This window comes from Zea mays, chromosome 8 (assembly GCF_902167145.1).
Source record: "Zea mays cultivar B73 chromosome 8, Zm-B73-REFERENCE-NAM-5.0, whole genome shotgun sequence".
In the NCBI taxonomy this organism is placed as follows: Eukaryota; Viridiplantae; Streptophyta; class Magnoliopsida; order Poales; family Poaceae; genus Zea; species Zea mays.
The window spans coordinates 140,309,873-140,333,741 of NC_050103.1; the positions used below are offsets into that span (position 1 = coordinate 140,309,873).

General features: G+C 42.8%; 1 protein-coding gene across 4 annotated transcripts; it reads right to left on the reverse strand.

Annotated features, from left to right (window-relative positions):
- Positions 1 to 4,720: 4,720 nt before the first annotated feature.
- LOC100384654 (uncharacterized) lies at positions 4,721 to 23,578 on the reverse strand. Of its 4 annotated transcripts, none has more exons than XM_008657114.4 (14): positions 23,449 to 23,578; positions 23,265 to 23,370; positions 23,102 to 23,162; positions 22,877 to 22,997; positions 22,680 to 22,780; positions 19,402 to 19,574; positions 19,084 to 19,315; positions 18,838 to 18,956; positions 18,115 to 18,171; positions 17,847 to 18,031; positions 5,486 to 5,630; positions 5,325 to 5,405; positions 5,172 to 5,235; positions 4,721 to 5,089 (listed from the first exon to the last, which is right to left on the reverse strand). In XM_008657114.4, the coding sequence occupies exons 4-14, from the start codon at positions 22,990 to 22,992 to the stop codon at positions 5,079 to 5,081; spliced, it is 1,284 nt and encodes a 427-aa protein (XP_008655336.1). In that variant the 5' UTR covers positions 22,993 to 22,997; positions 23,102 to 23,162; positions 23,265 to 23,370; positions 23,449 to 23,578; the 3' UTR covers positions 4,721 to 5,078. The 4 variants fall into 4 exon arrangements, with proteins under 4 accessions (XP_008655336.1, XP_035817443.1, XP_020397863.1 ...); XM_035961550.1 differs by having other exon boundaries at positions 19,402 to 19,697; XM_020542274.3 differs by having other exon boundaries at positions 19,402 to 19,697; positions 23,102 to 23,370.
- Positions 23,579 to 23,869: the final 291 nt, after the last annotated feature.

Here is a 23,869-nt window from a genome sequence, read left to right on the forward strand (position 1 = left end):
AAGGCAAAGCCAAACAAATCCAACCTCCACAGGATAACACCACTGCGGGAGTGAACAAGCCTATGGAGGGAGAAGCCGTGATTTGTAGGCTATGCCACAAAGAAGGCCACAAGTCTTTCCAATGCAAGGCGATGACCGGGGATAAACAAAGGCAAAAGCTCAAGCAAAAGCCATCAAGCAAGATCTCCAACACCTACATCAAAAAGGTGAACAAAAAGGATGCTACACCATATTTGATCAAAAAGAAAAAGAATGGAAAGGTGATAGCAATCAAGGCCAACAAGCAAGCCAACAAAGGGAAGGGGGCCAAACGCATCTGGGTGCCAAAGGAAATAATTTCAACTATGAAAAGCACCAAGAAGGTTTGGATCCCGAAAGGGAAGTGAGTGGACCGAAGGCCTACGGGAAATTTGGAGACTTGGCAAAATTAGAATGTATATCATGGGATACATCATATTGGATCAAGTTTATTGCCAAGTGGGTTAGTGAAAATTTTGGACCCAAATTTCCCACCCATGACTAAGGTAACTAGTTTTATTGTATCTTTTTGTTTTTAGATATGCGTATCTATCTTCCTTTTATCTAGTTTACCTTTCTTGCCTAGTATTTCATTTGTTATGTACTTTTGTTTAAAATCATGCATACTAGGTAAATCATATGGTAGGATTGCTTGTTTTTAAATTCATATACTTGAGCAAACCTACATGGCTTAAAATGTTTATTTAAGCACGGCACATAGCTTCTATATCACTCCATAGTAAATGATGCATAAATTGAAAATTTTGATTTGTACAAGTTGTATCATTTAACTTATATGTGCCAAAGTTTGGATTACAGATAATTTGCCCCTCTTAATATCAAATCAAAGTGCATGTCTCCTACAAGTATTCAAAACTTGTATGTACACCTTTAGGGGGAGGTTACTCTATAATCTAACACTTTGAGACTAACACCTTTTCAAGTCTATTTCTTGTGATAGTCTCATTGTAAGGAAAATAAGGTCCCCGGAGAAAGACAACAATCTTCCACTGCAAAATCTCCAAGAATTCTCATGTCTCTCAAGCTCGCCATTGACTTTCAATTGGTATCTTTTGAGACTACATCTAGTATCATTTACATGTCTTCTCCAATATTTGATTAGACTATATTTCATATCATATACTTCCATGTTGCTAAAAATGCATAAGTGGTTAATTCATATTCTGTTACCTATGCATAAGGGAAGTTAGTCTTTTCAAATCATGTCTTGCACCTCTAATTTTCACATGCTTTTTCCTAAGTAGAGGATCTCTGTCAAGGGGAGTATTTCTTCATCTCTAAAGGGGGAGAAAAACTCTTTCTAAAGGAGACAACTCATTTAGGGGGAGTAATCTTTTGAGGACTCCTTCAAGTGGTATCATTCACATAGTTTAATTTAATATCCTTCTAGTGATATCATCTGATACAATTCTTGATGAGGGCAAGCTGTTATTTTCTTCCTAGTGTTTTTAATGTCTTCCTTTTCGGTGGTTGATGCCAAAGGGGGAGAAGTTTAGGGACCAAAGCAATGAAAACTATATCAAACACCAAACACCACCAATTCAAAATTTTATATCTACAAATGGTTTTTCAAGTGGTTTTGGTTATTTGGTCCAAAAATAGGAAGTAAGTGAATTATGGAGTTAGTGGGAGGCTTAAGTCCATAATATCATCATTGTGGGGACAATCATGCATCTTAGCAAGTAAAATGCATATTTTCATTCAAATACTTGTATTATTTGCTTGCTTTGGTTGTGTTGTCATCAATCACCAAAAAGGGGGAGATTGTAAGGAAAATGGACCTAGGGCCATTTGGCTAATTGAGTTTTGGTGTTTGATGAACAACACAATCCGTGAACTAATAAGTTTTCTAGTGTTTGTGTTTGTAGTTCACAGGATGCGAAGAGAATTGGACCAAGGCAATGAGGATGCAACACCTCAAAAGAAGACATAAAAAGATACATAGGAGTCCAATACTCAAGAACAAAGAAGCCCGAAGAAATCAGCGAAGAAATCCAAGATGAGGGCTGTCAGCCAGCGCCTGGTGGCGCACCGGACATTGGTGTCCGGTGTGCACCGGACTGTCCGGTGTGGCACCGGACAGTCTGCGCAGAGAGGCCGCAGACAGGCGTTCTCTGGCTGTAGCACCGGACTGTCCGGTGTGCACCGGACTGTCCGGTGTGCCACGGGCAGACGGTAACGGTCGGATCCAACGGTCGACTGCTACAGGCGCCAACGGTCGGCTGACGTGGCGTGCACCGAACATCCACTATGCAGTGTCCGGTGGTGCACCGGACTGTCCGGTGCACCCGACGACAGAAAGCTGCTGCTTTCTGTCCAACGACTAGTTTGGGGTGTGGAGGCTATAAATACCACCCCAACCAGCCATTCTCATGTGTGAGAGCCCAAGCAACATACCAAGACACATAGTCCATATTTCCAAGAGCTCAAACACCCAAGTGCTTAATAGAATCACTCGGTGATTAGCGTAGGTGCTTTGCGAAGTGCTTAGGTTAGTTAGACCGCTTTAGCGCTTGCTCTAGGCGAACCCTAGTTAGTTGAGTGAGTTTTGTAAAACCACACAACCCCTCGGCTCTTGCGTGAGTCGTTGTAATTGTACCGAGTGGGGCGAGAGTCTTGCGAGACCGTGACAACCGTGTTTGTGTCACGGCCGCCACCGTGTACCGGAGGGAACGAGGCCCGCGGCGTTTCGGCCGGAAGCTCGATAGTGGAGACGGCGGGGAGCGTCCGAGTGGAGCCGGAAGCGGAGCACCACTTGCGCGTGGAGAAGGCTCGCGGCTCTCTACGGAGTTACTCGACCGTGGTGCTTGGCCCTCGCGTGGGCTTCCCTCTGCGTAGGGGCACCAACGAGGATTAGTCGGGACCTTCCGTGGTTCCGGATACCTCGGTAAAAATACCGACGTCATCCACGAGAGTTTGCTTCTCTACTTAGCTCTTTACATTCCGCATTTATATTAAGCATTTAAGTTTCAATCTTGTAGTCATACTTATTTAGTGTAGATTGAAACTTAGCCTTTGCGGTAGAGATAGCAACACTTAGACAAAACCTAGTTTGCACTCTAGTTTGATTATTTGCATAGGTTTTGCTCTAGTGATTTAATTGTGGCCTAGTTTAGTAAAAGTTTTTAGAAGTCCTAATTCACCCCCCCCCCCCTCTTAGGCGACACCCGTTTCCTACAATGCTAAAGGTGTTTATGTGAAGTTTGTTGGTACACCAATTGTTGGCAACAAGAAGAAGGTCATTTAGGTGCCAAAGATCTTGGTCACTAACATCCATGGTCTCAAACAAGTTTGGGTGCCTAAAAAAGATTGATTTCCTTTTGTAGGTGAACTACAAGGCGGGAGGGAATCATTGAGTGTTGGATAGTGGATGCACTCAACATATGACCGGTGATATGAGGATGTTCACCCAAATGAGTGAGGAAGATTGTTAAAGCTATGATAGCATTACATTTAGAGACAATGGCAAAGGAAAGGTTAAATGTTTGGGTATAATTGCTATTTCAAATGATCACTCTATCTCAAATGTGCTTTTGATTGAATCTTTTAATTTCAATTTGCTATCTGTCGCTCAATTATGTGATTTAGACTTTAGTTGTAATTTCGCTATTGATGATGTGCTTATTACTACTGTTGATGGTAGCAATATCATGTTTAAAGGCTTTAGGCATGAGAAACTTTATTTAGTTGACTTTTCATCAAATGAAGCAAAGCTTAGAACGTCTCTATTCTCTAAGGCTTCATTAAGATGGTTATGACAAAAAGCTTGGTCATGTTAGAATGAAGCAACTCAATCATTTAACCAAGCATGACTTAGTCCGTAGCTTGAAGGATATGAAATTTGAGAAAAACAAATTATGTAGCTCTTGTCAATCCGGAAAGCAAGTGGAAATTATTCATCCCAATAAAAGTCAAATATCAACTCATCGGCCATTGGAATTACTTCACATGGATCTCTTTGGACCAACATCATTTGTGGGTATTGTGGTAATTCCTATTGACTTGTGATTGTGGATGATTATTCAAGAAAGTTAAAAGTGATAATGGATCAGAATTTAAAAATGCTAGAATTGATGATTATTGTGATGACAAGGGTATCAAGCATGAATTTTCTTCCAAATATACACCGAAACAAAATGGTATTGTTGAAAGGAATAGGACTCTAATCTGGCTTAAAGCCATATTTGCAAATATGAATGGAGAGGTCAAATTTGTCCATTCGGTTCAGGTTTCGACACCTAGTACATAGGCATTTCACCACACGAGGCTCCCCAGCAAATATGCACGCCACAAATTCGTCAACAACCTTAACCCATGCATCAGATTGCCGTAGAGTGTCAATGTTGAAACCATTGTACATAGCCCTTCTTCAATCGTCACCCATTCTCAAAGCTAATGGAAATACATAGATCATCATCATACATGACAAACATATGTAGTGTGCAGTTTTATTAACCAATTCACAACTACAAACCATAATAGGAAGAGAATAGGTCCTAAACCCACTTAAGAATGGCAGTTGTTGCGTGTTATTTGGTCTGACTCGTATACCTTCTGCTCGTGATTTCAGCAGCATAACCCAGTTGTTCTTCTAATGCCACCGAATGCCAGTGAACAAGAGAGTTACACTACGAAACCACGAGCAGAAAGTACACCAGTCAAAGACCAAATAACACACAACTGATGTTCAATATATTTTTCTCCTATTTGTAGCAACTCTTTTAAATATGTAAACACATGCTCCGAAGACTCGGGCATGGTGCGAGTAATTTACTAGTAAAACATGCACCCAGAGGGCAGTCTCAAACAGAACAATTAGCAGTCGGAGCATAGAAAACATTACAGAGTTGCAAATAAAATCCTAGGTAGCATGTAACAGCTGTTGCGACGCCTACTGCTTAATCCACTAGACTGCTGGTTAAGTACAAATGGAACATCTTTCAAACAAGGTGCTAAGGTTGTCCAACAGCGATCTAAGGTGTATATTTCAAACAAGCTCTCCTTTCCAGCTCAAACTAAACACTGGTTCACCTCGATCATCAAGATGGCACTGTTGATTGAATGACACGTCAGTTCTGAAGACATTTCAGTGCCATGGATGTCAGTTAATGACTCAGAGATACAATACTTACTGTATGTCGACGTGTCAATCTGCTCAGGCAGCTCCTTTATGTCAACCTCAAACCTCTCCTGCACCTGTAAGTATCAGATGCAGAATTTATGGTCATGATTTAGTACGACGTCAGATCATATAAGTAAAAAGAATCAATGTCAAAAGTACAAACTTGATTGAGAACATCAGAATCAGATGAAGAAACAAATGTTATTGCAAGTCCCTTGGTACCAAAACGTCCAGCCCGACCAACCTGCAGAGGTGAATGCGTCAAGAGCCAATAGAACGAGTGAATGACTATCAGACTACCACTTTAAGGGGTGCAACAATTACCCTATGCAGGTATGTATCAGCGGAATCAGGCATATCATAGTTTACGACAATGTTGACACGTTCAATGTCGATTCCCCTACCAACCAAATCAGTAGCCACAAGAATCCTCTTGTGTCCTTCCTTGAAGTTCTTGTACCGTGTCAACCTATCAAAGCCACACTGTTAGATTGAATGATCGGAAAGAAAAATGACCACAGAATACAGATGCACATAGCTACTCACTACACAAAATATACATCATCATCATAAAATCTTCTCAAGATCAACCATAGCCGATGGTTAACATGAGGAATTGCCTTTGGAGATGAAAAGGGGTCCTAGAGCCAAAATAAAATTTCTCAAACACACAGGAGAGCGGTACATCTTTATATTAAAGAGAGAAGAAAAGGGAAAAGAATGCCCACACAAGGCAGCCTAAGGCTCCCTTTGGTTGGGCTTTTGAACGTGCTTTTGCTTTTGCAAAAGCCAACCAAATGGGTGAAAATCAAGTAATCAACAGTTGCTTTAGGCCAAAAGCTTCTTTTAGGATATTCTCAATGAAAATTTGGTAGCACTTTTTCCAACACTCCCACATCATCAAAAGTGTCATGAAACTAAAAATGAAACAATGCCTCTCAATACAAAATTTCACTTCACTATTTCATAGACTAACATACCAACTAAATGTTGCAACTCAATGACCAATAGAAGTTAATAAAATATGTGAAGATGAAACAAATCACCCTCAATGGAGGTTTCACACGGTATTCAACTATTCAAGACCTTGGAAACGAGTTGACATGGTTTCATCCCTATGAAACTATTTCGTCCCATGAAAATTAATCTTCTTAAATGGCATTGCCATGTCATCAAAAAAATTGATGTGACGTATACTATTAAATATCCATGAAACTACCATTGATAATAGCCTTACTCTAGTACAAGACTAAAAGTAACGAGGGGTGGGCATTCACTTATACCGAACCGAGCAGTTCTTAGATGTTATCCAAAATTCGGTTAGTAAACCACATCAAACCGATCGGCCCCTTCAAATCCTTGAAACCGAGAATTTCGGTCTTAGATTAATTTGGTTCGGTCTTCGGTTTGGACCGAACTAACCAATCCACCAGGAACACTAAAAATCGCAAGATGTAGATCCACCAGGGAACTAACAGGCAGGGTATGAAATTCCAATGGATAGAAAACAAATCGAGCCCGCCACAGGGAATAACGTGTTGTCGCTCGTCATCTTGTAGACTTGGCCGGCGTGAGCGGCACGAGAAGGAACGGGAGGTCAAAGGGAGCGACCGATCGACGTGAGCGGCGCGAGGGACCAAGGGTTAGAGGAAGCGGGTGGGAGGGTCGGCGTGAGCGAGAGGGGACTAAGTGTTATTGTTATGGTCGCTAGATCGGTGAGGGATTGGAGAGGGGTATCGATGAGCAGGAACGTCTGCCGGGGGCCTCTGCCCACGGCCGAGCAAGAGGAGGGTTTCTCCCTTCTAATTTTGCCTACTTTATTTCTCATCCATTGATTACATAAATAGGCCAGCTGGCCGCCCTTATCTAGCTAGAGATCCTTATCTTCTTAAAACTCTCCTAAAAACTCTCAACAACTACTAATTGATAACCTTCCTAGATAATCTCAACTAATCTCCTAGATAATCTCAACTAATCTTCTAATCTTATCTCTAACTATCCTTATCTAATCCCCCTTGGAGGGCCCATGGCTGCTGCTGCCGCAGCCCCTCCGTGGGCCTCCGTAGGCCCTGACAGTTATATACATAGGGTTAGATATAAGGGCTATTTGGGTCAGCCTAGTCTGAAACGTATTGGGCTGCTGGTTCGATCATTCGATTTTTTCGGTTAACCGAGGGTGAGAACCGAATAAACCCAGATTAGTTCGGTTAGTGCGAACTATGAACTATTTATTTCGGTGTCGATTACTTCGGTTCGGTTTTCGGTTAAATCGGTTTGGTTTTTCAGGTCTCGGTCATTTGTGCCTAACCCTAAAAGTAGCTCCACATGTTTATACTTGTCGTGAAGGTGGACAAGTTTAAAAAATTACACACATGCCACAAGTTATGAAGATATCAGTTTGATTTTTTTTCTTCTTTCATGTCTCCGACCTCTTCCCATCCATGAGAACATGGCCACTTTCTCGTCTCGTGTGGTGTCCTCCAGCCAGTGGCGGCACTCTATCCTCTCCCGCATTCGGCTCTGGCGACCCCTCCCTCTCTAGCTTCCCCAAGACAAGGCGAGGCCATACCCTCGAGCATGCGCGGCTCCGGCCCCTACCTCGGCTATGGGCAAGTCCCGGCCACCGCACAGGACCTGGCCACCACACATGGGTTCGCCGCTGCAGGCGAGCACAACCTTGGCCAAAGATTCATCCGGAGGTAGAATATGAGGCTAAAGGGCAGGTTCAGTTGTCACTGCGGTAGGCTGACATCATCGGGTTTTTTTCCAAAAGCCACAGTTGTTGAAGTAAACAGGCTTCAGCTTTCGCACAACTCGTAAACCAGTAAACCACAACTAATTTTTTTTCGCAGGCCACAACTCAACCATAGCCACAAGAAACGGGTACAGTGGTAGCAACCCTCGACCCGAAAACATCGTCCCCGACCTAATACGTGGGGTCATTTTCGTTACCACCATGTAACAATCTCTCACGGGTAGCATACCACGTTCCTTGACCCTATCAATTCGGGAACTTTGTGACTATACTCACAACTTTTCAAAAGGCACAACTCAACCAAACACACTAAATACCTCATGTAGGAGATAATTTTTGGCTGCTGAACCTCAGCTACAAAAATCATCCGTTACACAGAAATAAACACACAATCCTACCAGGAGACTCAAACTACATCCTCGATACTACCAACGAGCAAACTGGATTATTGGACTAATAGTGAAAATACAACAATACAATGGGCCAGTTTGGATTGATGCCGCCTAAGAAGCCTGCCTTGGTCTAGGCAGTTTTTTGAAGCTGCCAACCAACATGCCCAACATTTTGAAATCTTCCAATAAACATTGAGAAATCCAACTCAGCATTCATCTTTGGTATCAAGATTCACATAAACACAAATAGTATTGTTAGCACTGGATAAAACATGCAGATTGAATTCTTGCCTATTTTATCAACTAACATTTAGGATTAGTGAGTCTTTGACAGTTTTTTACAGGTTTGCTTAGTTTTATGTGTACTCCAGAGGCACCAGTGCGTAGTGGGATCCTAAGGCGCGATAGCAATAGGAAGAGAGGAACAGAAAGACCGAAGTTGATATGGGAAGAGGCAATAAAGGAAGCCTTGAAAGGATAGAATATACCTGAAGGTTCATGATAGAATATGAACTAACAGATATTGGATTGATGGTAGAGATACAAGAGGTGTACAAAATATAGGCAAGGATCGTCTAAGGTTTATAGAAAGCAGTAAAGCAACCAATCAATGGAAACCCTTGCTTAATCTATGATCAACTACCATAAACACCAAGGCACATATAGCAGGCATGGTCAGCACATATGGCAGGTATGATCAGGCTAATTACATAGTCTAACACCCCAGCAGTCTCAACTCTAGCCACCGTAAATGTAGAGATCCTTGCCATAAACACCAAGGTCCGGCAACGCCGACCACGATGGTGAGACACATCTCCGGTTCAGAACATTGGACGGTGTGCTCGAGCTGAAGGAAAGTCTGATCTTGGCAGAATGGGAGTTCGTGGTGGATGAGGACTTGCCCCTTACCATCGATGATGATGAATCGACCATGTTCGAGGAGGCTCAAGGCGATGCCCGCTGGTGCAAAGAGATGGTAGAAGAAATGACATCCATTGAGAAGAACAAGATGTGGGCTCTTGTCGACCTTCCTCGAGCCATCGCCCAACTGGCCTGAAGTGGGTGTACAAATTAAAGCGTGATGAGCAGGGCGTCGCTGTCAAACACAAGGCCTGGATTATTGCCAAGGGATACATCCAACAATCAGGGATAGACTACAATAAGGTGTTTGCTCTGATCGAACGGATGGAACATGTGCAGATGTTGCTTCTTGTTGTGGCACAGAGGAGTTGTCTTACGCATCACACGGATGTAAAGTCAACGTTCCTGGATGGCGAGCTCAAGGAGGTGTATGTCCGACAGTCGTCGGGCTTTGACACTGCTAGGCACAACGCGAAGGTCCTACGACTAAAGGCGTTGTACGCATAGTTCTTAAGGCGGTAAGGCGAGACAAGGCGTTGGGCCACCGCCTGGACGCCTAGGCGATGCCTAGGCGGTTACTAAGGCGAGCAAGGCGACGCATTACCAATTAAAGAAAAGACAGAACATCAACATATATGAGGAAGAAAAAGAAAAAGGGAGAAAAAAAAAAGAAGGAAGGGGTAGAAGAGATGGCCCAGCCCACCAGGCAGGCAGCCCATATATCCTCCGGTTAGGGTTGCTCCCATCTCACTGTCGCCGCTCGTCCACAACCATGCATCGCTGCTCCTGCTCACCCCAAGCTCGGCGGCGCTCCCCCGAGTCTCAGCGTCGTCGCTCTCCCGAGCTCTGCACCGCCGCTCCCCCGACATCTGCGTCGCCGCTCCACCGAGCTCGGCACTCCCTCGAGTTCTGCGCTGCCAATCCCGCTCCCCAGTCTCTAGGCTTCTTCCCCCTCCCCTCTTGCGGACTCTTGGCTAGGCGACGGGGACGCCTAGACTTTTTGGCCGCCTGGACGCCTAGGCGACACCTTTGAAACCATGGTTGTACGAACTTCACCAAATGACACAGGCGTGGAACGCGAAGATGGACAGCAGCATGCACAAACTGAGCTTCACCAGATGTGTCAACAAGCGAGATGTACACCAAGGGCGTCGTTGCATCACATGTGGTGGTCAGGGTATATGTCGATGACCTAATCATCATTAAATAAAGGTCGTGAACGTCAATGCATTCAAGGAGCATGTGTCGTTTGTTCTAGATGAGTGACCTTGGTCTCTTGTCCTATCTTGGGCTAGAGGTCAAGCAAGGGCACTACATCACTCTGAGGCAAGCGGTGTATGCCAGCAAGCTATTGGAGAAGGCGACATGGAGAATTGCAACCCATGCCACATGCTAATGGAGGTCCGACTGAAGCTCTTGACAAAGAGCTCAACACCGAATGTCGATGTGACGATGTACAAAAGTTTAGTTAAAAGTCTACTATAAGTGCATCTAGCCCTTTCGTGGGTTTTGGTAAATTGAATGACAACACATTTAAAGGTCTAACAAGTTTGCTAAGTGTTGAACAGGAAATTGAGTATTTTGAATATTGTATAATGAATAGTATACAAAGGTTCAGCAGGAAGTCAAACTTGATGATATTCTATTGAAAAATAGATCAAGAGTACATAAGTGAGGAAATATGAAGCAAAGATTAAATGACAAAGGAGACACTGTACAATGGATATAACATGGTCTCTACATTAGTTTGCTTATATGGATAAAGATTAGGAAAATCTCTATGCACTGATATGATCAAGCTAGAATATGAAGATAAAGATTAAGTGAATAATAGGAAGTGTCAAGCCAAAATGAAGAGGATATAAGGAATCGTGAATTGGCTTGACCATACTGATGTTGGTCCATGTATGTTTCTATGAGAATCAACCTAAAGCTTGATCGATCTTAACATGCATATCTAGATGACAATCAAGCAAGGATCACAATATTGAAGAAACGGTTTTTCAATGGATGATCAATATGATGTGACTTGAGGATGGATTGATAAGGTGAAGATAGCAAGGAAAGGGCTTCAAGGTACTAAGCAAAGGTGAAGGCCAAGCAACAACTTGAGGACCAAGATGCCAAGGCTAAGGTAAAGAAGAGAGTACTTGCATTGAGTTGAGGAACTAATCAAGGTACGAGGAGTCATATTGTGTTGAGGATCAAATCATTAGTGGAAGTGATTTGGAAGCCATGAATTGAACTCATATGTGATGAAATCGTTCAAGTCACGTGCTCAAGGTGTGTTTGCTTGAAGAGATGAGACAAAGTTGATTGCAACCCCTTATGAAGTGATATTGAGAACAAATGGCATATGAAGACATTGAAGACTCAAGTGGTTAAAATAGTTATATTATCTTGATCTTGAGTATAGGTATGTCGTACTATCAAGGGGGATGCAACACGAATCATAGAAAAGTCTGAAGTGCTCAAACTAACCAAACCCCAAGTGCTAGCATGAGAGAAACACAAAGCACATCAGTTATGGTGTTTTTTATCTTTGGACTTGTTCTTTGTTGAGTTGGATAGCCCTCGAAACAAGCTTTCTGAAAAGTCCAAGATCACTGAAATTGGAGTTCAGAGTCAAAAGTTATGGCGTTTTTCGTGAAGCTGGTTATGCAGCTGCAGTGCTACTCAGAGGCCCGACACTGCCGGGGCGCGACAGTGCCGGACCTGTACAGCCCCAAACGGCTAGTTTTGACCCCCAACGGCTAGTTTTGGATTGGGTTGTATATATACCCATCCCACGCCCCAGGGGGGGTCCTGCTAGTGTCCAAAACAGTCCCAACTCATCCCAAGCCATATTTGAGCCCTCTTTAACTCCTCTCTTTGTGAGAGTGTGATTAGTGTTTGATTAACAGTTAGAGAGTTGATTACGAGCTAGAGAGCAGATCTAGACCAAGACAAGCTTGAGCACTTGTCGGGCTTTGTCAACATTCGTTGTGCATTCATTACTCTTGAAGGGGAAGCCTCCTAGACAGCTAGGTGTCACTTGGTGAGCTCCCGTGCTTGTGGTGAGCCACGGAAAAGTCTGTAATTACCCGATCTCTTAGTGGAAATCTCAACTTATCACCTCGGTGGTTAGAGAAGAGGAGTGAGTTGAAAAAGACTTCAAATTTGTTTTAGCTTTCTCAACAACGTGAAGGTAGGCAAGCCTTTGTGGCGAGCTGAACCACGGGATAAATCACTGTCTTGTCTCTTACATTTCGAATTGCATTACTTGCCTTCCACTAGATATACTTGGTCGTGCATTACTTGCCACAAGATATCACCAAGTCCATATCCAAGTATTGGCTGCAATCATAGCTACTGTTGAGCATTCTGCAGCAAGCAGTTGTGCCAGGCTGAGCGCAGCAGTGTCGGGCAGGTTTCTAATAGCAGGTTTGAGATTCATTCTAAACATACACATTCTATTGTGCTCATGTTGTTAAGTGTGCTTTGCTCAATTCATATCACCTAGGATTTGACCTTTGTTTGCAAGTCGTTCGACTAATCGCAATTAATCCTGATTAGTCGGGTTGGTCGCCTGAAAGTGACCGACTAGGAGGACAACTCAATCGGACTTTCTGGTCGTCCCAGTCATCGATTAGGCGTTCAAATCATCCGATTAGTGTGTTCCTGGTCGACCAGTGCCGGCTAGGTTTTCTATTGGGCTTCATCGTTTTTACGGTCCATCTATAGTAAGTAGCATAAACCCATTGGTTGCACCCCTCCTGCCGAAACCCTAACATTGTTGTACCCAATACCATGTATGTGCCCCTCTCAAACCCGTTGGCTGCCCTCTGCCACCGTCGACCTTCCAGTGCACTCAATGGCGGCTGCTCCAATGTCTAGGTCACCAGCGTCGGCTCCAAACCAGCACCACTGCACTAGTGAACTGACGACCGACGAGATGAGCTCGTCATCTAATGGTCGCCCCTGCTCCCCTCCTTCGCCCCCTTTTCTTTCTTATTATCAGTATGTCTGCACTCTGCACTGCAGTCTCTAGTTCTTGCCTTCTTGGTCATAGTCTGCTCTAGTCAATAGTCAGTCTTACACCACTTACCAGCACCAATGTTCTATTGTTCTTACTTCTTACCACTTGTCTGCACTCTGCACCAATGTTTATATTTCTTAGCTCCTTAGCAGCACGCCAGCACCAATGTTCTTACCAGTTACCACCAGTCCAGCACATATCTAGTTATCTACTGCCTAGTAGTGACTTGACCTCTATCTGTTGACATGTTCAGAGTTTGATGGTGGCTGTGGACAAAGAGGTGCTGGTGTTGAGGTCATATTCCCTGGGTCCAATGTGGTTGGCAGTAGATGCAGAACAACAACAAGAACAACCACCAAAAGCAACTACAGATATGGACCAAGATGAATCTGAATCTGGAGGAGGGGAAGCTGCTGCTGCTTTTTGCTTGGATGCTAATCTGCTCTAGGTAGCAGACTAGCAGGCACCGCTACTGCATTACCATTACTACAATACTGCTTGAGTGCTTGTACTGCATTACCATTTCAGTTATGCTGCTAGTGCTAGCCTGCTACTGCTATATAGCCTATATTTCAATTCCAATCCAATTTCAGACTTTCAGTTCTGCTGCTTCACTGCTTGTACTACTACTCTCTATATTTCAGTTCCAATTTCAGACTTATATTAGTGCCTAGCCTATTGGCTCTTGAAGTATTGCTTGTATATAGATATATTATGTTATATATAGTTATATACGTATATATATATATATATACGTATATATATATATATATACGTATATATATATATATATATATATATATATATATATATATATATATATATATATATATATATATATATATATATATATATATATATGTCCAAAAAATACATAGGACGACCAAAGGTCGACCAAGACCAATTAGGTGTCCTAATCGTCGCCCTAATCGCGATTAGGCGCCTGGACGGCCCTCTGGGACGACTGGACTTGAAATCAATCAATGGATTTGATATTCATATATATTGTTATCCTAGACAGTTTTCATAGTTTCTATTAAACTGCTAGACTGGGCCTCATATTCAAAGAAACCAGCGCTTACCTGTTGTAGCTATTACTCATTAAGCTTCAAGTCAATCAGACCCAAGTTAGGCATTTAGCTTGCACTGCAGTGCCATGCATTGTCCGGCAGTGCCACAGCGCGGTAGTGTCGGGTGCCAAGCGGCATTGCCGCATGTAGTTCTCATCGTTTTTGGAGCTTAGTTTTTACAGGTAGCCATTCACACCCCCCCCCCAGGCGACATCAAATCCTTACATGTATGTATCAGTTTGGTTAGGAGTCTACGTATTTGGTTCATATCAGGCCAGACATTACGCCTGTGGTGAGTTTTGTGAGTAGTTTCATGGAGACCACAACAAGAGCACTTAGCCACCATCAAGCACATCCTGCGCTACATTGTCGGCACAATCAACTATGGCCTTGTCTACCCCAAGTGTTGCAACATCGGCAGCAGGTTGACGAGCTACACGCTAATCGAGTACACTGACCGTGACTTGGGAGAGATACCGATGAGATGAATCGGCAGCATCATCTTCTTTGTAGGAGACATGTCTTCAAGGTTATTAAAGCGATAAAACGTTGAGGCGCTCATGGGAACTTTTTAAATTTAAAACGTTTAAGCGAGCTTTAAAACGTCTTTTTAAACATGGACAAGATATGAATATAACATAATTTCACGTAACAATATAACATGTCCACAACCACACTACCACAAATCCATAATAACACAAGTTCAAGTGTTCAACTAATAGCAACTAGCAAGTCAAAAACCACAAACAAAGTGGAATGAAATGTGCAGTAGTCCACAATCACAAACATAGCACAAAAGTAACTGAAGTGGAAAGCAATGTCCACAACCACAGATGCATTAGCATCATTACTGGTTGCCATTTTCAGTCTGCAAATAACCAAAATCAGAGGAGAATGTGAGCAGGGAAGGGAAGGAGGATGACAGCGGGGACAAGGGCAGCTAACAGAGGAAGAGCAGGGAGGCGACTAAGCGAGGACCGACGAGCTGACCGAGCGAGAGCAGGGAGTGCAAGCAGGGAGCGCAGCACAGGGTGGCAGCGGCCTCGTTGAGCATGAGCAGAGACCAAGTGCGGACGCAGCGCAGGGAGGCAGCGGCGAGCTGGGAGCACGAGCAGGGAGCGCCATGGTTTTCAAATCGTCTGATTTATCACGATTAATCATCCTGGTCGACCACATGCAGTAGATAAGGACCTCCGACCCGATTAGGTGGGCTGGTCAGACGACCTGTCGTCCTAGTTATCGTCGTGTAATCGTGCTTAATCGTCCGTTTGTTAAATGTTGCGACCTTAAACTAGAATTTGGAAAGGTAGTGTCTGGGTCCCGTTTTTGGGCGCCTCTTTTCCATTTTGACGACATATTCATTGTGGTTAATTATTGATTGACGCCTCTTTTCCAAATCCCAATTTGCTTTCCTGTTTTCATCTCTGTCTCTTCTCCTTCCTGGCCGGCCGGCTGCTGCTCCCTGCTCCTCTCTCATTCTCTCATTCCTGGCCGGCTGGCTGCTGCTCCCTGCTCCTCTCTAATTCCCTCCAGCTGCTCCACCTCTCTGAAGAACTCCTGATCAAGAACCATCAGGTGTCAGCTCCTCCAGTCCTTCTTGATCAACTCAGGAAGATGAGTACCTCATTTGAAGGTACCGTGATCATACTGATCAAGCAAGTTTAGAATTATTAGATCAAGAATTGGTTTCAGTTTGGTACTTTGGTTTCAGTTTAGAGTACCTCATCTGAAGCTACTGCTATTTGAGAATTGAGACTGAGTCTGATAATTCACACTTTGATTACCTACTGTGTAGTTGTAGTTCTAGGACTGCTAGTTGAAGTATATGATATAGTATATAAATATAAACTATAGTGTATATAACTATATATAATTATATATGTCCTGATTAGTACAGGCGTTTAGGACGACCAGGTGGACGACCAGTCACCGATTAATCGTCCTGGTCGACGTCCTAATCGCGATTACTCGCCTAATCGGTCACCATTAACGACCTCGCAACCAGGCGACTTGAAAACCATGGGGAGCGCGAGCAGGGACCAAGGAGCATCGAGCGCGGCCGCAGGGGAGAGGGAGCGTGGCTACATGGCACGAGCAGGGAGCAACGCAGGGTGGGAAGGGAGGCGGCGAGCTCAGGCAAGGTTCTTACCGGTCAGCGACAAAACACAGGGATGTCGGACAAGCGCGCAGCGTGAGTCCGTGAAGGCTGGTTGGGGGCATGACAAAGGAACGATGCCCCCTGTTTTAGGTTAGGAGACTGTGCTGGGCGGGAAATCTGAAAAAGTGACAAATCGTGGCCTTTTTACGGACCAGAGTGTTCTAACGCCAAAAGGTGACGCTTTAGCGCTTAAAACTGGTACTTTACGTCAATTCGTGAAACGTTGCAGTGTTTTAACATCTAAGTAGCACTTAAAAGGCGCTTAAGCGCCTTTTTAATAACCATGCATGTCTTGGCAGTCTTGGAAATAAAAGACGATGGCCCTCAAAACTTGTGAAGCAGAGAATATGGAGTATATGGCAGGCACGACTAGAGCATGTCAAGTTGTGCGGCTCGTGCTGCTGGCCTGCTGTTGGGGGACATCACAGGCATCAAAGTCCAGCCGCCACTGCTGAAGATGGACAATCATACCGCAATTGCACTCAACAAGAACCATGTTCTTCATGATCAAAATAAGCACACCAACACTAAATTCCATTTCATTCGTGAATGTGGACTAGAAGATCTACATGGATCATGTGAGTACTGAAGAACAACTTGCGGACATTTTAACGAAGTCACTTGGGCACACACGGTTCACTGAAATTCGTGGCAAGATTGGCATCGTCAAGGTCATATAAACCGAGACAGGCTTAGTAGTTTCCTTTCTTAGCGAATTGATAGTTAAAAATTGATCGATTAGTTCCCTTTCTTAGCTAATTGATAGTTGATTGGATAGTTCCCTTTCTTAGCTAATTGATAACAGACTAATTAGCTAATCGATAGTTGATTAAATAGTTCCCTTTATGGATGTGGGTTTTGTAATTGTGTATATAAACAGATCAATAGAATACACCTATCAAAACGGTGTCGTTTGGCAGCACCAAAAACACAGCGTGTCCTAGTGTTCTGTTGAGTTTTGTGAGTTTTTGAGTGATCCAGGAATCATCTTCGTCTCCTGCAAAGCATGCCGGCGAGTAGAAGGCTACATGTGTTTGTGTGAGCATGGTGCGCGTGGTGTAATTTATTTTTTATCTTCTTTTAAATACAATAATATGGAGCTCTCCTGCGCATTCTACAAAAAACTATGGCACCAGCAACATTGTATTTACTAGCCATATAATGGGGATGGCATCACTGCCATTTACAACACAATATAGCAAGTTCATTGACATGTAACAACCCTAAAGCATATGGAAGTACACTGACAGATGTGTAACAGCCCTAAAGCATATGAAAATTATAATTCATCAAACAAGAATAAAGAATCACCTATAACGCAGCTAGTAGATAACTGACCTTACAACACAAGTGAAAAGTTAAGCTCAGCATCATCAAAACATGGTAATATAACAAATAAAGGGCCACAGCTAAGGAAGACAAAGCACATACCTCTCTTCCTGTGTCATTCCAGAATGTATACAGATTGAGGGGAAATTGCACTCGCAGAGCAATTTGTTGAGTTCTGCAGCTCTACTAACACTTTTAACAAATATCACAACTTGGTTGAAGTCGAGTGCATCTAAAAGATCGTTCAACTTTCGGTTCTTCTCTGCCTCACTTAATTTGATATAGTGCTGGAACCAGAAATGAAAAGTTAGCACAAGATGAGCAGAATGAAAAAAGGTAGCTCGACTATTTTATAATAGTACATGTTTACCTGAACTAGACCATGAAGGGTCAGTTTAGCCTCATCATCAACATAAATTTCCATAGGCTGTAAGGTAACAATGATAGATAAAAATATTAGAGTGCTGCAGCCAATATAACTCCAGCCATTCCAAAAGGTACATATACATCAATTTATTCTGCTCATGTCAGAATTTTCTGCCGCATGGAGCTTCAGTAATGCACTGAGGGTACTTGGATATGACCATGCCAACAACATTCTTTGTGCTTGATATCAGAATTCCATCCAAACAAAGCAGCTATGTCTGCACTGACCATGATATGGTACAAGCACCAGAAGCAGTTTGCATTGATGCAATGGAATTGCAGTTCAAGTATAAAAATGTGAGTAGACAACTGATAAAACAAAAATGGCCTTGGATCTACCATATAATCACCCTCCCAAACCCGATTCTGGAATTCTCCCCCAAACGGTTTATGCTGACAACTGAAGACTCCATTTCATCTCCGACAAATGGAATGTGTATAGGTACCAAATAACAGATGAAGCACTAGATTGTCACCAAAGAACATCACTATCCACAAAGTTTGTAGCTTATAGGAATTGATAGGTGGTCAGCAAAGCAACCAGCAATCCCTTCAAGCTACTGACAATAGAACTGCCGCCTATCATATTGTGCATAACCACTCGAGGAAAGGGGAGACGTAGATAGGAGGATGGGCAATTGAAATAAGTTAGACCATAGGACATTACATCTTGCATGAACCTCTTGCAAACAGGTCGAATCTCCTTGCTGAGTGTTGCTGAAAACATCATCACTTGCTTATCATGCGGAGTCATTTTGAAGATCTCCTGGACATCTCTGCGCATGTCTGGAGAATACATACACAAGTTATTCAGAGAACCGAATACTATGACACAGATGAATAATTGGACTGGATACCATAAGGTTAAATGAACTATAGCACATATAGGAATTTGCCAGAAACAGCACCCTACCAAGTGATTCGAGCATCTTGTCACATTCATCAAGAATGAAATGCCGCACATTCTTCAAGGGAAGGTCCTTATCTCTAGCTAGAGCTAGTATCCTTCCAGGCGTGCCAACCACAATATGGGGGCATTCATTCTTCAGCAGATCCTTGTGGTTTTTTATGTGAACACCACCATAGAAAACAGCTACTCTTAATTCAGGCAGGTATTTGCTAAACCTCTCAAATTCATGGCAAATCTGCTCAATGTTAAGTAAAAGACAGTGAGCATGTGTGGACAAGTCAAACAAATTAAAAAGTAGAGAACTGAGAAAACAATATGTACCTGGTAAGCTAATTCTCTTGTGTGGCACAACACAAGTGCAGCTACTTGGCCAGCAACAGGATCAATCTGCTGAAGAGTTGACAGGACAAAAACTGCAGTCTTACCCATTCCAGATTTTGCTTGACAGATGACATCCATTCCAAGAATAGCTTGAGGGATGCACTCATGTTGCACTGATGTGGAACCAAATAAAGTTGGAGCAGCACCCCAGTAAGAAAAAAATCAACGTTCTTGTCCCATTAATGGAAAGCTATACCATATTCTCCTCCAGCAGAAAATGTCAGAAGAATTTGTACCTGAGCACCAGATAACAGGAATTTAACCATCATACTATTACAGGGGCAGATCGATAGGTTGTTATGCAAGGATAGATACTTGACTATTATTTTATTTGAGTCAATTCCAAAGAATGCCAGGAAAAGTGCAACAAGTTTTTTACGTGAACAATCAGTTTTGGTTGAATTTACATTTAGCTGATTTACACTAGCATGATTTGATAATAGTTCGCATACTCCCTCCGGTATCACAATTGTGGTTGTTGTGGAGATAATAGCAGTTTCAGATTTCAAATCATTTCAGAGTTTTTTGCTGTGCCCTGGACCATATAGCCCCTGTATGTGGTGATGCACTTAACCAAGCGTTGCTTCACTACTTCCTAGGAGTACATCGCCGGCCAAGGAAATAAACAGAAAAGGCGCCAATACACGCTCCACCACAGTGCGCAACAAAATGGTGTTGTGGAGCATCGAACCCACAACCTAAGACCTCAGCACAACGAAGGCAACCAGTCGGATAGGCAGGTGGTTGTGATTGAAGCGGACCCGATACGCTATTTAATAGGGGCATACGGGGAAAATTAGCATGCAATTAATCACTCCTTGGTATCACAAATAATGTCCTAAACGACCTTAATTTTGAGCATGGAGGGAGTATAACCTAACAAAGAAATGCAAACATAATCTTTGTGTACGATTATTGACACAACAGAGATGCACTAAGAAACATATGCACGTGTCTTCCAAGTACACTAGCACAGCAAAAACATACGAAGGGGGACTTGTGAACCTATAAAATGACCAGTTCTTGACTTAATGATGTCCATTATATGAAACATATTGAGGTGTTCTTGTGTTTCACCAAATAAATGGAAACTCAGGTACTAATATTACTCAAAGAAACTCTTTTTATTTACAAGTATGGGTCAACTTAATATGGCAAAAGTTATAGCTTGTAAAGCTAAGCAGTTAAAATGTGATGATATGAATTTTACAAATGTGTTGCAAAAAGCCGAAAAAAACTGAACTAGAGAGGATATGATACTGGAAGGCAAACAGGCAACAATAGTGGAAAACATGCAAATTTTCTTGACATCTGATTAAAACTGTTATGATTTGTCTTAGCCACTTATGCATGCCCCCTGAACCCAACTTAATAAGATTACATTCCCGTATCATGTCCAATTATTAAAACTCCAGCTACCAATTCAACAAAATTAAGAGTTTAAGACAAAGGTGTACAAAGCCTAAAGCAACAAGCTGCAAAACCATAGCCACTAGGCTATGGTTGAACAAAACTCACAAGCATATAGAGCTCTATTGCACTTCAACCGAGAGCCATCCCTGGCAGGTGCAAGGGAGCACCTCCACAGGACCCCAAATTCTTGATTAGATTAACCCTGCATTTATTTTGATCAATAACTCAACTTTAAGTGTGTAGTTTCACTAGTTTCAAATAAGAAGAATCCACCCAGTTTGCTTATTTCTTGCTCTGAACTTATATATGTACTTGTTGACAAAATTAAGAACATATTACATATGTTACCAGGTTGCTAAGGTAACCTTTTTTCCTTCAACAGTTGAATAACATTTTTGTGTGGCGTTGGGACCTCAGATAGTCAGTGTCAGTTTTCACAACGAAATAGCATACCCCCTTTGTTCCAAAATCCAAATTATAATGCAATTTGGCTTTTCTACATTCACAGCTTTTGCTATGCACTTAGATATACACTACACCTAGATACATAGTAAAAACAATGTATCCAGAAAAGCCAAAACGTTTTATAATTTGGAAGGGAAGGAGTACAATTATCACACTATCAGAGACTACCTGATGTGATGTGGGTGGTCACTTTCGTGGAGGCGAGCGCCAGGGAGAATGCAAGACACAAGCAGATTGGGGAAGAGATCGAAGCTGGTATGAGTGGGAAGGAGGATAACCAGAGACTTGCTGACAGCCGGATGAACCTGCCAGCGTGTCTCAAAGGTAACCTCCCCCTTTTCTGGGAGAGATTTATTCCTTTTCCTGATCCTAATACAAAATATAGCTTCTCTCTTATAGACTGAGAGTGCCTGAATGGATAAACTCTAAGGATTTGTTAACAGATCCAATCTAAATGGATAAACTCTGCAGCTACTGAATGAGTAAACTCTAAAGATCCTAACAGATCTAAACCGGATAGATAAATCCCTGCAACTAAAGGTGCTAACAAACTCTAACTGAAACAAACTAAAAATCTACGAAAGTAATTATCTTATCATAGAAAGCAATGTTGTCGACACTCCTCTTCACTTTAGCTCTTGTCCCTGTTGCCTACGCCTCTGATATACCTTTCCCACAAAAGCATCTCTATCATGATGTTTAGCATGTCCTTATTTGAGTATCATATAGTATTAAGACACTATCACAGATTCTACCTGATATTTAGTATGTACTTATTTGCAAACACTCTTCCAATCCTCTCTCCAAATCAACATACATGTGTCATTTAGAACATTTATCTGATGTATATGGTGAAAATTTGACATATATTTATGTTAAAATGTTGGCATTTTCAATATAGTTTCTATGAAAATATAGCATTTCAAACAAAAGGTGGTTAATATATTGACTTGAAATGCACTTTCCATACTGAATCTAATAACGCTTTATGTTATCAGTGTATTTTTTTATAGATTAACGGTGAAGTTAAAAATATGTTTGACATAAGAACTGCTAAAACTAAAAATTGGAGAGACTAGATCTTATCATGTCATAAAATTTAATTTACACAAGGTTCTTGGTATGTTGGGAATGGCCCTGCTTCAACATATATTAAGGATGTCAAATAGCTTGATTTCAAGCCCAGGCCCATGTTTAACATCCCTCTTCCCTCAAACCGTGCATCACAAACTTGCAATTTAAGAGAATAGTACATATTTACCAACATTTAGTTCCAATGCATCCAAGGCTAATATGATAGTAAAGGGCATAGTTAGCACAAGAACAAAAGTAAATCTTGCCTTCAGAAGGATGCTCAAACCCGCAATCCTGAATGGCGCGAAGAAGCTCTGGCTTGAGCAGGAAGTCTCTGAACCCCGAGCTGTGGATCCCTACGTACCCCCTGTCAACACACAACACACAACGCGAAACCCCAATAGTTCAGATCAGACTACTCAACCACGAAATCTAGCAACAAAAGCTCTCCTATGGAACGTACTTCTTGACGACATCTGAGGAGCCGTTGGTGGGGGCGCCATCAATGACATTCTCCACCTCCTCCTCATAGTCGACTAGGTCCTCCTCGTACACCTCGTTGTCCTTCGCCTCACCCATACTTGCTGCAACAGTCAGCAACACCACGAACGAATGCATATGAGCATCACGGTGCATACAGACGATGCGAACCGCCGAAACAGCCGCAGAAGAGCATCAAAACGCTCACCTCGAGAGTCGAGATCTCGGGAGAAAAGGGAAGTGAACCGGTCGGTCCGCGGCGGAATCGACTGCAGAGAGAAGCGTCAAGCACGGCGATAATAAGAGGATGACGTGTGTTAGATTTTGGATCTAGGGTTCGTGGAGGATGAGAGAAAGCTAGGGTTTGGAACCTCGGGGCGGATTCGATCGCGAGTCGATTGACAAGGAAAGTGAGGGGTGCGTGCGAGACGAGACGAGACGAGGACGCGCCGGGTGGAGTCTGCTTCAATAGTAGCCCTGAACGTATAAACAAATTAAAATATACAGGGCCTAAACAATAAAACAGGAGTCTTATTTTAATGAAATTCATCTTACCGTCTTACGGTCCAGACTCATGAATACCATATTTGAGACCCAGAAAGTATCCACTCTATACTTTGTGTGTTGAACTGTTGATCACGCGAAATTTCGTTGGTGGTCTTCTTTCTCACTTCCACTCCATCTACTGGCAATCCGGTTGCACGCCCCCACCCGTCCCCTCCAACCTCCCTCCCAATTTGGCGCACGCACGTGCCCGTTCCCTCCATCTTCTGCTTCACGATTCGCCCACATGCCTCCGCTTAGATTTCGCGTTGTGGTTCTCGACGCCGGATCTGCTTGGTGCTCCCCTAGAAGCATGATGCTCCTCTCCATCCTCCCACATCCCCTGGTGTGTCTCTCTGTTCTCGTCTGGTGAATCTGCTTGGTGCTCCACGGGTACATTTTGTGTGGATGAACATAGTATTTGTGTTGAAAG